This window comes from Amblyomma americanum, chromosome 9, assembly GCF_052857255.1.
Source record: "Amblyomma americanum isolate KBUSLIRL-KWMA chromosome 9, ASM5285725v1, whole genome shotgun sequence".
Taxonomy (NCBI): domain Eukaryota; kingdom Metazoa; phylum Arthropoda; class Arachnida; order Ixodida; family Ixodidae; genus Amblyomma; species Amblyomma americanum.
In genome coordinates, this window is record NC_135505.1 from 26,654,027 (window position 1) to 26,669,240 (window position 15,214).

The window sequence follows — 15,214 nt, forward strand, 5'->3', positions numbered from 1 at the left end:
GAGGAGGGCTCTTAGATAGTCACACATTATTTTTCTGACGTTTAAAGTACTTAGAGAGATGAAGATGGCCTTATGTGCAACATTATCGAACGCTTTAGAAACATCCCAGGCTAACTTGACATTGGGTTACATGGACAACTGTGGGTCAAGGATTTCGGTGGAGATTTGAAGCATGCCTTTCTGCGTGGAAAGGCGCTGACGGAAAACTAGCATTGTGTTGTTGTCACCCTCACACTTTGAGTAAAAGGTGTTGTCATCCATGACATAGATTAGTATTTTGAGAGCCACGGGCTCTAGCAATTTTGCTGCACAAGAGATTAGCGAGATTGAGCGTAAATTGTCTTTTCTGAGGGTTTTACCTGGTTTGGGATAAAAAATATTTTGGAATGTGTCGATTGCTGCGGTACATTTCCCTCCATCCTTCCACGGAAGAACTCGCGCAGTAGCGGAACCCTTTCACAGCGAAAACCTGTGAAAGGCTAATTTAAGAGCCAAAGCTAGGGGATACAACTGCAAGGCCGATGCTAGAGTTAAGCGTAACACGCGTTACATGGGGAAGGACGAAAGGCTGGCGCGGCGACAGCGCAGAGTCCTGGTCTTGTTTTAATTGCAGTCTAAACCCGCCATTGATTTTGAGAAAAGGATAGACGCATAGCGGCCTCATTTTCTAGGTAGACGCCGTCGCCACCTCAAACCGTGATTGACGCGTCCACTGACCTTGTGAGCCGGTTATGCGCTTTTCCTTTCCTCAAAACCAACGAAGGGTAGAGACGGCGAATAAGACAACACTGGGAGCTAGGGTGCCTAATTGGCTTCATCCAAGCGAGGCCTGGAGTCTGTGAAGTGTGCCGGGAATGCGTTTGAACCGATGATTGAAATTGGAAGGAGGCTTAGTATGCACGTCACCATAGAGACGCCCAAACGGGCCTGTGAGATGCCCAACCGGGCTGCCGCCTGTGAAATGTGAAAACAGTGCTGCCATTTCGCACCTCTAATGCAAATCAGTTTCGTTGATTAATGTGCTAAGCTGGTAAACTTTTATTTTTTTTATCCGTCGCGCGGGGCCGAGTTTCGCCGGAAGTGTAAAAGTGCTGTGCCGTCTATCAGCGGTGGGAGCGATCTAGCCAAGTGGGCCATAGCCGGATTGTCCTGTGCTGTTTTCCTGCATATTTGGAACGGCGTCGTCTGGCCCCTCAACTATGCTATACAGTAAACTAGATTCGATTCTGGCCTTGGTCGATTAGGAGAGCAATAAAAGTACAGCGTTTACTCGCATATTGGTTGATACACCATATAGGCCAGCCCCCAACTATGACAACTGAGAAAAAAAATTGAAACCTCGCATTATTCTTGAAACGGAAGCTCCTAGCCGCCAATTTGCAATCAACGGTGTAATCAATAGCCAATAGCGAGTTTTCGAATAGGGGGACCTTGTCGCTTAAGGAGATAGGGGAATAGCGGAGCGCAAGCGCGGAACGATAATCCAAGTGGTGTTAGCGTTCTGCGCATGCCTGCTGGCACTTCTCGATTACCATATCCCCCGTACGTATAGGGTCCCCCTGTTATAAAAATCCTTAATGAGACCGCCATAGCGGACCTCATGTCGTAACGGCGGCGGCATGTCGTGAGAAATCCATCGCCGGTTAGGCACACTGCGCTGAGCGCGAACACGCTTCGTTCCTCGGAATGCCTGAAGAAACGCGAGACGTCATGGCGTCATTTCAGTTCTGGAGACACCCTTAACGTCCGATTTCAGTACAGCCGATCTCATGCGTTAAGGCAGTAACCCGTTCCATGGCTGCAGGCAATGCTTGTCGTTCGCATTGCACGCAAAATGCACTCTTGCTGCCTTCAACTGTAGCTGTCATACGTTTCTCTTACACGTCGAACTCTGTGTGGCCCTGCTCAGTTTCTGGACGCCTTCACGCCGATGACAGCGGCTCGCTTAAAATCTTTTGAAGACTCTGGGATACGTTCTGGTGGCCTAGGACTCTTTTCTCACTACAACACTTCAACCATTTGCTCAAAGTTGGTGAAGTATTGAGGAGTAGTTTTGTTTTTGCGAGGAGGCCTCCGAAGCGCGCAGTCGCCGAAGGGATGAATCGGTGGGCCTGTACGGTTATCTTCGCACCGGTCTCCACTAATTCCCTTCTCCACGGAAAGTACGATATTGTCGATTTTTACACGCCGGCTAAAATCTCTGCTTTTCATTACACAATTTCTTTTCCTCTGTGTCGATGGCATCGGTCTTATACTACCAAACTTTTCCACAGCTCTTCCTGAAAAAAATTAGGCAGGTACACTTAAGACTGCTTACTTATGTGAATGCGAAAGCGTTACTCTCCCCGAGAGCACTGACACCCAACAACACACATGCACACAATTTTCTTATTGCAACACTCTGCCTGCTGGCATAAAGTAGTATTTACAAATATAGATACAAACTGCTCTCTCGAAGGACGCCCCGTAATGTCAGGCGGTGCGGCCCAAAAATCCATTATTCCACATCCGGTGGACGGCCTGTGGGCGGTCCGCACCGGAGCTGGTGTTTCTGCCGGACAGCATGCAAAGAGGGTCAAGTTCAAAGCAAGTGTTTAGTGTCCACCTCGCAGACAGGAACGGGACAGAAGAGGCAGGATTCACCGAACGGTCATTAATACTGTGTCGGCCACGGCCAGGTTACCGCTGGGGTGAGGGCGACACGGAGGCGTAACCTTCGAAGCAAGACCTCTTCCCAGCTCGCAAAAGCGCCACAGAGGTGGATTCCTGAGGTGGGAGAAGTGCTCGCGTGACGCGCCGGACGTTTTCTTTTTCTTGAAGGAGTGTTGTCTCCGGAGAGGTTGGGGCCGCTTGAAGGGCACGTGGAGGGGCTGAGTTGTCACTTGCTCCATCCACCAAAGCTAGTGTAGGGTGGGCATCTCGACGAATCCATCCTACACATACCGTGAGGGAGAATGCGCGTTTGACACCATTCGTAGCGCTCTACGACGAACGGTTGCATTACAATTGTGGTGTGAAAACTGATTTTTGAGCGAAGGGAATGGTGCAGCGACTGTCTCCAATCTCGGTGGACACTAAGCTGCGTCTTAAGGGAACAGGTGAACAGTCCACGAATTCATAATATTGAAGGTGCACATGTCGTCGGTTCGAATCTGGTCCCAAGCTCGCCTCCAACTTGAATAGCACATGTAGGCTATATGCAATGAGAGGTCGTATGACACCACCAGGAAGGCTGTAGGACAAACTTTCGTCAACATCATCATCAGCCTGGCTGCACCCATTGCTGGGCAAAGGCCTCTCCCATGTCTCTCCAATTAACCCTGTCATTTGCGAGCTGCGGCCCCCACCGCATCTCTGCAAACTTCTTAACCTCATCCGCCCACCTAACCTTCTACCGCCCCCTGCTACGCTTGCCTTCTCTTGGTAAACACTGCGTGCCCCGTAAAGGGTCCCTGTAAAGGGTGTTTGAAGTTGGCATGAAATGCTTGCATTATGTAGAGTACAGGCGACCGAGCGTTCATGCCGCGTAGAAGACTCAAAGGCGAGCCGATAATTTACTATACTGTGAGCGCTTTGCGCGAACTTTCACCTCTTTCATCTGTATATCCCCATCATCATCATCGTCGCTTTCCTGGGCTCCGGGGAGCGCGCTTTGTGCCCGGCTGTTCCCGAATAAAAGACGCCTGTGCAAGCGGTGGCTCACAAGTGGTGGAGGTGCTATTCGTATCCCCTACCTCTCGCTTCGGACCCGTCTTTCGCTCTCCCCGGAGCTCCGATCAGGCCGTCTTTTGCGTCTGCAGCCCTCAGGTATGGAGGAAGGCAACGGAACGCGCTCACCCCCGTCGCCTTCCCCGGCTGCTGCGGCTGCCCCAGCCTGGACCATCACCAGCCGTCAACGCGACCCTCAGGTCTTCGCTGGACTTCGTGGCGACGACGTCGACGACTGGCTCGACAACTACACCAGGGTCAGTACGTTCAACCGGTGGGATGACTCCCACAAGCTGCTGAATGTCGTCTTTTACTTGACTGACGTCGAAAAGACGTGGTTTTTTAATCACGAAGATGACATCGCCGACTGGCATACATTCACACAGCAGCTGCGGCAAATTTTCGGCACGCTGACAGGCCGCTCTGAGCTAGCCAAGAAGAAGCTTGCCACGCGCCTTCAGCAGCCTGGGAAGTCCTACACATCTTACATCGAGGACGTTCTTGCTCTTTGCCGCCGCGTTAGTGCTGACATGCCTGAGTCGGAGCGCGTTCGCCACATTTTTAAGGGCATTGGGAGCGTTGCTTTCAACGCGTTGATAGCCCAGAACCCCTCCAGCGTATCTGCCATTACCTCCACATGCCAGCGCCTGGATGAGCTGCAGTCATGCCGCCTTCAGCCAGACCTCAGTGATGGCAGCGTCCTCGTCGATGGGAACCTCCGTTCCGTCATCCGTGCCCTGATACGCGAGGAACTCTACGGGCAGCCCACCACTCTCGGCCCTCCCACCTTTAATATCCCGCCTGCTACTCCTGACTTGCGGAGCGTCATCAAAGATGAGCTGGCCGCTTTCACCTGCTCCGTAGCCCCTGCCACCCCTCAGACACCTTCTCGCCCGCCCACCTATGCCGACATTGCCTCGAGGCCACCCGCCCCGGTCCCTACGTCTACTCCAAAGCCTGTCTGCGGTCACGTGGCTGCCGTGGCTCCGTGTCCTCCAGCAACGCCTTATGCTTGAGCCTGGCGTACTCCCCGTCCTACTTGCTACTACTGCGGGATCCGCGGTCATGTCTCACGCGTCTGTCGCCGGCGACAGCAAGATGAACGACGCGGTTATGCTGCTTTCGAACGTGCACCTGTGCGCCAGCCTGATACTTCCACCTCGCCGTTCTCCCAAATTTACCGTCGCTCCCCATCGCCTCCAAACTCCCAGGATATCACTCGGTCCTCCCGTTCTACTCGCCGCCGCTCCTCTTCACCTTTTCGCCGCTCATCACCTCTTCGTCCCGCCTCGCAGCCCTTCTCTCCTAGCCCGGAAAACTAAACGAAGCAGTTTTGGGAGGGAAAGCTGCTTACCGTGCGAACTCTAAAATTCCTCCTGACCGCCCGTCGAATATGTTGACAGTGTGTGTTGAAGGGGTGTGGACTCAAGCTTTCATAGACACGGGTGACGCTTTCTCCGTCATTCACCTTGCCCTGTGTTCCCGCCTGCGCAAAGTCACAACTCCATACACCGGTTCGCCTCTCCGTGGAGCCAACGGCACGCTCATCCACCCCACTGGCCAATGCACTGTGCGTGTTTTCATCGCTAACCAGTGCTATCATATTCAATTCGTTATCCTCCCATCCTGCGTTCATCCGATAATCCTGGGGTGGAACTTTTTGTCGTCGTCTTCTGCCCTCATCTCTTGCAACGACCGCCTCATCCACATAGCAGATCCAGACTTGACACCCTCGTCTGACTGTTCGCCACCACGTGTGGTCGCTGCTGTTGACTTCGCCCTGCCCCCTAGCCGTGAACAGCTCATCCTTGCAACTTTAGACTTCGCTTTTGACGGCGATGCCTTAGTCATGCCTTCGCCATGCTGGACCTCCCAAGGCATCGCTCTTGCCTCTTGCTTCACATCTTTCGTCCGTGGTTGCGCGGTCATCACGGCGCTGAACACTACCAGCCAGTCCATGTTACTACCCAAAGGCGCTACTATTGGTTTCCTGTTTGAGGGTAAACCTGTCCCTCTCGACACCGACCCGGTTTCATGTGCTGTGCTACCAGCTGACACTCCCGCTCCGTGTTCTTCCTCTGCGCTCGCAGCCGCCATCAGCGCTGACCTTACGTCTGAGCAGTCGACAGCCTTACTAGAAGTTCTTATGACCCACCAGAACTCCTTTGATGTGTGCACGTCCGCTTTAGGCCAGACTTCTGTAACGTCCCATCTCATAGAGACGGACGGCTCAGCTATTGTACGGCGCCGTCCGTACCGCGTTTCCGCTTCTGAGCGCAAGATCATTGAGGACCAGGTTGCAGACATGCTTTCGCGCCACATCATTCGACCGTCTACAAGCTCCTGGTCATCTCCTGTCGTTCTCGTCAGTAAAAAAGATGGCTCAATTCGTTTCTGCGTGGATTACCGTGCCCTTAACAAGACAACCCATAAAGACGTCTACCCGCGCCCTCGCATCGACGACACGTTGGACTGCCTCCAAGGCGCTGAGTACTTTTCAAGCCGCGACCTCCGCTCGGGCTATTGGAAAATCCCTATGCACGAATCAGACAAGGAGAAGACCGCATTTGTTACCCCGGACTGTCTTCACGAATTCAATGTGATGCGTTTCGGACTGTGCAAAGCCCCGGCCACATTTGAGCGCATGATTGACACCGTCCTACGGGGCATGAAATGGAAGACCTGCCTTTGCTATCTGGACGACATTATCATCTTTTCGTCCGACTTCTCCCAGCACTTGCACCGTCTCAACGGAGTTCTCACGTGCCTTGCGAAAGCCGGTCTTCACTTAAATACCAAAAAGTGCCACTTTGCCAGCAACAGCATCAAAGTACTCGGCCACATCGTTAGTAAGGCCGGAATCCGACCTGATCCTGAAAAAATTGCCGCTGTCCTCAGTTTTCCTCGCCCCCAGCGCCTGAAAGAACTTCGCAGCTTCCTGGGCTTAGCGTCCTACTTCCGCCGTTTCATACATAATTTTGCATCCATAGCGTCCCCCCTCCATAAGCTATTGACTTCTGAGACGCATTATCTGTGGTCCACTGATTGCGAAGAGGCCTTCTAAGCCCTCAAGCAGGCGCTCACTTCAACGCCTGTGCTTCGCCATTTTGATGAGGCAGCCCCCCCATTCTCCATACCGACGCCAGTGGACAAGGCCTTGGCGCTGTTCTCTTACAACGCAACGATGCCAACCAAGAGCAGGTTGTAGCGTATGCCAGCCGTTCTCTTACTACAGCTGAGCGTAACTACACCATAACAGAGCAAGAGTGTCTCGCCGTTGTTTGGGCAATCCAGAAATTTCGCCCCTACTTGTACGGCCGTCACTTCACCATTATCACCGATCATCGATCGCGCGCTCTGTTGGCTGTCGACACTGAAGAACTTGTGCGGCCGTTTGGGTCGCTGGGTGCTACGTCTTCAGGAGTACACCTTCACTATCACCTACAAATCCGGGAGAAAACACCTCGATGCTGACGCCCTGTCTCGATGCCCGTCGCCTGACTCCCGGACTCACGCTGCGGCCCCCTCAACAACGTGCCCTTCACCTCAGGCGTCCGACCTCCCTCTGGATTGTGTACCCATTGTGGTTGCACCAGTCGCCGTCCACGCCGATTTGCCCTCCCATCAGCTGGCTGATCCATACTGCCGCACTATCATCGATCGTCTCCGAGGCCAATCAGCGGCACCCAACAGTCGCTCGCGCCGCCAGCTTCGCCAGTTCAGATTTCAGCACGGCACACTCTACCGCTAACCTGCCACCCTACGGGTCACCGGGGGTTCCCGTTGTGCCTCGCTCCCTTCGTCTTCAAGTTTTGCAGGCTTACCACGACGACGCCTCTGCCGGTCATTTCGGTCACCTGAAGACCTATGACCGTATCAAGAGCCGATACTTCTGGCCTGGGCTCTCTACTAGCGTCGCCAAATACATATCCTCCTGTGTATCTTTCCAGCGTCGCAAGCGGTCACCATCCGTTCCTGCCGGCCTCCTACAGCCTCTTCCTTCTCACAATAAATTTTTCAAAACTCCCGCTTCCGCGCCTCGCGGTGACCACGGGTGTCGGGCTTTCGCAGCGAGTCGTGCAGCACTCGTTGCGTCAGCAGCGGAGTGCTATCATTGGACGCAGAGCAAACTCCGCCCAGCGGGGAATTCCCGCGCGCGTCCGCAGCCGGCGGAGGGGCCGATTCAGTGGACCGGTGGAGGAGAGCGACACTTAAGCTCGCAAAAAGTGTAGAGATGAGAGGTAAATGCGCGAAGACTCAAAATTTCAAATTTTGATTACATATAACTCAGTTTCCACAAAAGGGATTAAAAATTCCTGCTGGAGGATATTTGTGAAGCGGCTTCCTATAACGTCCCAGACATACCGCAAAAATATTCAGAGCCCCTTTCAGAGTCCCTTTGAGAACCAGCAGTTATCATGCCTTCGCATTACATGCCCTGCTCAAGGGACAAACACTGGGGCAACAATTTTCGTACGAATGTCAGGAAAACTGGCGCCACATTGCAAGTGGCGAGTATATACGCACGACCGGCATGTATAGGATTGCCTCAAGTGGCAGTGCTAAGATTGTTGTGTGCGTCATGCGGCCGCTTGAGAACGTCACTACATTTTTATTGTCATCGCTGGTATTTTCTTTGCCACGTGCGAGTACACACACACTTCACTGATATTTCTTGTAATGGTGCTAGTAATCTTTCCGCATTAAAACAATTGGCGCTTGAAACCTTTGAATCTTAACGGTAAAAGCAACTGCCGTCTGACTCGAAGGCGGCGAGGTTTTAAGGCTCTTTGTAGTCGTGTTTTGGCGTGTGCTATTACTTTTCTCGTTTGCAGCTGGTTTTGCGCTACGTCCAAGCCATGATTCGCGTATTGGTCGACCCCGGAATGTGGAAAGCGGGATTTTGAAAAAAAACATCCGTCCTATTTGCGAGTAAATACAGCATATCAGATTGCCTTCGTAGAAACCAAAATAAGATTTTCGCTCCGACCGAAACATTTAATTCAAGTGTCTTTGAAACACCTCATGAAGAACCAATAGTTACCGGGAACACAAACACCTCAGCGCGCAGAAATTCGCGTGAAGCATGCCTATAGTACGCGCCGGGTACCATTCCTGAGATTGAGTTTTGGTTATTAATGATCATTATGCCCGAAAAATGCGGCGGGTCTCGGGAGCTAACTGCAGGCCCTCACGCCTCTGTAAGATTCCGAAGTCCTGGATGTCTCGCTCCACATCGACCAGTTTGAACAGACTGACGGAAAGAACTAAGAGTAGTGCTGTAATCGTGGCAAGGACGCATTCGTACTCTTCCCACGCTTCAAACAGACTGACGGAAGCGCCCCGTCGGAGTGCCAATGATACCTGGAACCATTCGTGCGCATAGTGACAGGCCGTATTGAGGCTTTGCACTTTGTAAATACGCTTGACGGCGCTGGAAGCAAGGCATCAGGGCTACAACCATGCGGTGCAGTACTTATTTTTCAGGCTTTCTCTTTAGACCCCACACGCAATTGCACCGCTTCCGAAGAGCTACATACCTGCGCCAAGGTTCAAGTGTTTCTAAACACAAAATAAACGCATTTGGTAATTGGATAGCCACTCGCCAACGTATTCTCCGTCCTGACTAGCACTGAATCAGGGCCCGCGATACAACTGCTTGGCTGTGCCCAGAGTTGAGGGAGCCACATAGCCACGCGTGGACCCTGACTGAAGCAGGTGGGAGACCAGCGAGGAGGCGTCTCCGGTGAAGCTCCCACGGTTAAAGCTGCATCGAGCGTGAAGGCGCACCCCAAACCTCCACCAAGCTGTTACGGACTGGGGGTTTATTGCCGGAGCGCCGAACAGCTGCAGTGCCACAGAGCTCAGACGGAAACCGCTGCTCAAGCTGAGGGGATAGGCCACCAGCTGGATGTCGTTCTCTTTGTTCTTCGTCTTCAGGAATGTCATGCTGCATTTGTGGTTTCCTTTTTGTGAATGCGTTCTTGCCGCATGTTAGGTGCCTTTGAAACACTCACAGCCTTTTCGCCTCGGGCGATCCAGAGGTGCCAGAGTTTTTGGTCACAAGGTACTATGCGGACGTTGTGGTCGACGCTGTTCACCCCAAAAAGGTTACTCTGTAAAAGCAATAAAATTTCTCTCTTGCCTAACTACCTTACTCAGTGCAGTACACGCAACCATAGGGTCCAAGTATACTGATTCTTAAAAGAAAGCGGCTGGTTCCCTCCCAAACACATATCCGCATTTCTACTAAAAGCTCTTTGCACGGTACCAACTTCGAAACGTCCAATAAGGTATTGAATTCCAGCGGTGTGGCTCCGCCAAAACTCAGAGGTTTTGTAGCGACAGCTACAATGCGCTACCTAGTCGAGCATTTCGCCGTGAGCCTGCGAGGACGATAGTGCGCATGCGCGAAACCAGAGAGGAGCAGCACGTGCGCGGCGCATGATGTCAGAGACAAGCTCATTTTCTTTTCTTAAAACTTCAATTTCCTTCGCTTGCGGCGAGGTTCGGGGGTCCACTGAGATATTTGAGATAGGCGAGATATGTAATATTCTTTCCTTAAAATCAATTTGTTTCGCTTTCCTTCCCTCACAGCCGCGGTTCGGTTCGGGTGTCGGTCTCCACGCCAGTCGCATGGATCACATCAAAGTGCACCGGCGTTTTATGAAAATTTTGCTTTAGAGGAAAGGAAATGGCGCAGTATCTGTCTAAAATATCGGAGGACACCTGAACCGCGCACCGTAAGGGAAGGAATAAAGGCGGGAGTTAAAGAAGGAAGGAAAAAAGAGGTGCCGTAGTGGAGGGCCCCGGAACAATCTCGACATGTGTAACGAGGGGGGAACTGCAGCTCTCGCTACGTATATACTGGCATAGCGGAGCTAATACACTGCCAATTTTTAATTCTGTCGTGACACCCGTCACAGTAACGTAAACTACGCTTAGGTTACCATCTCCGAGGTTGTAACAATCGTGCTAGCGCCTGGCAAGAAAACCAATAAAGCAGACGAGTAACAAGAACGCCATAATATAATAGTCTGTTAAGCAAAACAAACAAAAGAGTTTAGCTTTTCGGATAGCTATCGCGCCAAACGCTGATGAATCTTATCGGCCGCTTCCAGATGGCGCCGCCATCTGCTAGCCTTCGGAAAGTGGCTGCTTGGTCTAGTCAGGTTTCGAGGAGGAGCTTTCCAACTGATGTGATCAAAGAGCTCGGTGTCCACTAAGTGGCAGCCGTTATTCTAACGCCTCTTGATACCCCGCTGTTACTCTGCGGTCAAAATGCAGGATTGGAAACAATGCCCTTTTCACATCACGTGATTCTAAACGGTACCTTGTATAATGGCCGTTACTACCTTCAAACTAAGACTTACGCAGTGGTTTTACTAGTGTATCCTCGCTAAAATTAAGGTGCCCACCTTACCCCTGTGCCAGGGGAGAAGATATATCATGATCTCTCTTGAAAATCAGCACAAAGAATGATGATGATGATGGATTTTTATGATGCAAGGGCATATGTGGCCAAATAGCGCCATGGCACAATGTGTTTTCGATTACTCAACGTGGGGTCAAAGACCCATTTCCCAAGCATTTCACGACAAGCCGAGCACCAGGCCAAGGGGAAAGCTTGTAGCCTTTGTATCACCGGTGGGTAACCGGCGGCCCGCACCTTTCGCATACGAGGCGGATTCTCAACACGTGGCCGCCGCTGCGGTTACACAAAGAATGAAAAGTGAATTATCGAGAACAAGCCGGTAAGGCGCGAACCTTGTTTTGTGAATCGATTTGCGAGATAATACTGGAGGTGAGTAGCAGGGTGATTGTTTGCTTGTTTATCGTCTAAGTTGGAGAAGAAGAAAGTTTCATAGTTGGCTAACAGCTCGTTTATCGTTCGACGGACGACGGGCAGTGTCCTAAAAAAAATTGCAATCGTGATCGAGTTATTTTTTCGTACATACTTTAAACTCTTTCAGCGTAATGGGAACAAAAGGGACCATGCCTTTTTCTGACGAAGAAATTGCGGCAATTTGTTCTAGGCAATTTACTTTGTAAACATATTTGTGAGCAGTCTTTCTCAATCCCCTACTACCACCAGAACCAATGCATAAATGGTGGCGGTATAACGTTTTCTTTTTTTTATACCGCGATTTCTGATTTGCTCTGCTGAAGACCTGGAAGAAAGTCGACAGTTTTTGCAGCTATGGATATCTTCGGTTTCATTTTCAAGAAGTTTATGACAAGCAGCCATTTGCGTCAGTTTTTGCGAATTCCATCATGAGCGCGTTAATCAAAGTTACGTTTTAAAATTCTCGTTTGATTTAAATGGCTGGGAAAGATAGCATGTGGGGGTTCTCAAAGAGGCTGCTCAAAACAGGTGCAGATCTCACTGACACCTGCAACTGGCCGAAGGTTATTTGCGCGATGCTTGCGTGCTGCGTAGGTCGTGACACTGCACCTACCAACACGCTTTAGCAAACCTCGTGCAGAAAGCGGAAGCTTTGAGTGCAAACTTCGCTGTCGGTGAAATGTTTAGAGGAATCCCCCAAGGTGGAGTAGATTTGCAGTAAGGAAAGAATTACTTGTTGGCGTCCACCTAAGCGCAGCCATACGGCTACGAAATTAAGCTATACAGCTTTCTCAGAAACATCACAATGAAAGAAAATTTCGCCCTGGTCTGAGGTTTGAACCCGGGACCACCGCGTCACCGGAGCAGTCGTTGTACCACCTGAGGACTAACCGGGACGGCAAGCGTAAGGTAGGGCCAGAGCCAATTTATCAATAACTCGAACTGGGAACAGTGTTGGTCAAATGTTTAGGGGAATCCCCCAAGGTGGAGTAGATTTGTAATAATGGTGAAATTACTCATTGAAACCCACTAAAGCGCAGCCATACGGCAACAAATGAAAGCTAGGCCAGTGAGCTACGCCCATACCAATGGATGTGAATGAGTAATTTCCTCCTTATTACGAACTTCGTTGTCAGCCAAAATAACTTCAGAATTGAACGAATCAACGATATCAATTCTGCAGCAGGAATTACTGGGGATTGTTATGTGCCCAACCTAGAGCATCCATTAAGGCTCGCCAAGTTGTGGAAAGCCCCGGAGCGATTGCGACCACTGCAGATAGCGTTAGAGCGCACGTACGGCGGCAACCCCGAGGGTGTGAGGACGAAATTCCCATTGATCGATGATTTACTCGGTAGTGACGTCACACGGAAATGAAATTCAGTAAAACCTCAGACAAATTCTTATTTGGAGGTCGCAACATTAGCAAAGTGTTATTGTTGCATGTGAGAATCTGACGTAAATTAATCACGGAGAAAACTAACTTGGGCTGAGATGGGAATCGAGCCCGGGACAATTGGGTCGCAAATTAAATATGCTACCCCTAGAAGGCACATTCTCTGATCTTATTTAAAGGAAGGCCTTTTGTGTCTTGTGGTGAATAAAAAATTAATTTGAAATGGAATGAATAAATGAAAAGCTAAGAGTACAAGCAAGATTTAAAGGCAGTAAAGAAGAAAAACAAAAAACGGCGGCCGTGTCTACGAAGTGATTTGCAAAGGTAGCCCCAGGCCACTTAAGAGACCCATTAACGCCATTGGTCCACACCCTTAAGGCGGAGCTTAAATGTCGGCCAAATTTTTTGCAACGTGGAGTGAAATCCATGTACTACGCAACGTCGTAATTGGAGACCGCTGCGGCCAGCGCGGGCGGGTTGGTTCCAAGCATGGCTAACAACACCCCCTTTCGCAGCCATGGACCTTGGCGGGCCCCGGCAGGACCAGCAGCTCGGCGGAAGAGGCTTCGGCGAGCCGTGCGTCCGGGTCACACTGCTCCCCGAGGTGGACAGCAAGCAGCGGCAGGCCCTGATGCGCCGTCGCTCCACCGACCCGCTCTTCGACGAGACCTTCAAGTTCCCCGTCTCGTTCGACGACGTGCCCTCCAGGACGCTACTGTTCCAGGCACGTCACAGCCGCTTTTTTTTAATGCGATGGCGCTAAGTGTACCGTGTTGTTGTTTTCCTCACAAAATGGCACATTACGCATAAAACAGGCCGTCGTCGTTGTCGTTGTTGGTGTGGCGGCATCGCCGTCACTGACCGTGAGGGAAAAGTCCCGATGGAAGCAAAGAATAAACTTCACCAATAGGTCAAATAATGTTGGGATTGGCGCCAAATTTCTCGGGGTGCGTCCTGCAAGAAGAAAAGAGCAATTGAGTTGAAATTGGGTTAATTTAGATTTGGTGGGAAGCATAACCAGGATCTTCGAACTGACAGACAGCATGCTACCCATTGGGCACAGTCATGAAAGCCGTCGTGGTCTTTGACTTGGTGAACTGCATTAGAGACACGTACTGACCCGTACATGAGTAACTATGAGTGTGCTAATAAGAAATTATGCCGTTATGTGCGTGTTGAGGGGGCGGTGCGAACGCGACCCGATAACGCTATTTGCCTTCTACAATTAAAAGGGGAATCGTAACCCCACCCAAGTTTTTCGTTGCTTCTTTCCTCGCTTCCCTCTCGAATTCCCACTACTGTACACGACAGCTGGCTCACCGGGCTGCGCTGTGCCTATTCGAAGCTGGGCCTTCTACAGGAACCGTGCATATATTGAAGCGGTGGCTAAACATAATAAGGATTCTCCGTTATAGGCGTCACTTCTTGTACACGTTGTTGCACTTACGATAACAGCGTTTACAATAATAAAGTTTACAAGCGACAAAGTGACACAGCGGGCATGGTAGGTACATAGTATCAAATGGCTTATTCCTCCTTTACATGAATACCTATTTAGGGTCCTCCAGTGGCGGGGTGAGAGAAAATAAGAAAGTTTGAAAAGATTCAATATGCACAAAGATCGAGGTTGCACACTTGCGATGCGTCTTGCACACGTGCGGCGAAGGAAGCACTGGCATGCTTAAGGAGCACCTGCTTCTCTGTTGGTCAGGAACACTGGTGGCGCGCAAACACACACGCAGTGCGGTCCAGAAGCATGGGGTAAACTTCTAAATCGGTCTCTCTTAATTAGGGATACATTACTTGCCAAGGTGGCCGTCTTTTCTTGAAACTAAACAATGCCCCGAAGCGTGCTTTATTAAGGTGGCCGTCATCGCGATGCTCAGCGCCTGTTAGGTATTGTGTCTCTTTGCCCCTCGTAAACTATAGGGCAGTAGCCTGTACAGGATGATTCTACCCTCATGTGCGTAACCGCAGCCACAAGAACTTCATTGTTGATGTACACAAGCTTCTAGTTAGCCTTTTCGCCAATAGGATGTGGACAATTTTTTTCTCGAGTGGCCGGCTGTAGGTACCTTGAGATCAAATTATCTCGCTCTTATTACCATCCACACCACGCTCTTCACTACTGTAGCCAACCAACGACCTCTCTCTAAGCACTCTTTCGGTCCTTAGCAGCGGCCTAAGTATGAGCAAAGTTAAAAACGGATAACGAAGAAACTTCAACGACCAGAACTGTAGCGGCCAAAATCCGATCATACCAA

At 50.7% G+C, this 15,214-nt stretch overlaps 1 protein-coding gene across 1 annotated transcript in view; it reads left to right on the forward strand.

Annotated features, from left to right (window-relative positions):
• The window catches only part of LOC144103806 (synaptotagmin-5-like), a 90,837-nt gene that overhangs the window by 45,347 nt on the left and 30,276 nt on the right, over positions 1-15,214 (forward strand). The window contains exon 4 of the mRNA XM_077636507.1: positions 13,466-13,674. Within this exon, the coding sequence (XP_077492633.1) occupies positions 13,466-13,674 (209 nt within the window). The remainder of the gene's footprint in view (positions 1-13,465; positions 13,675-15,214) is intronic.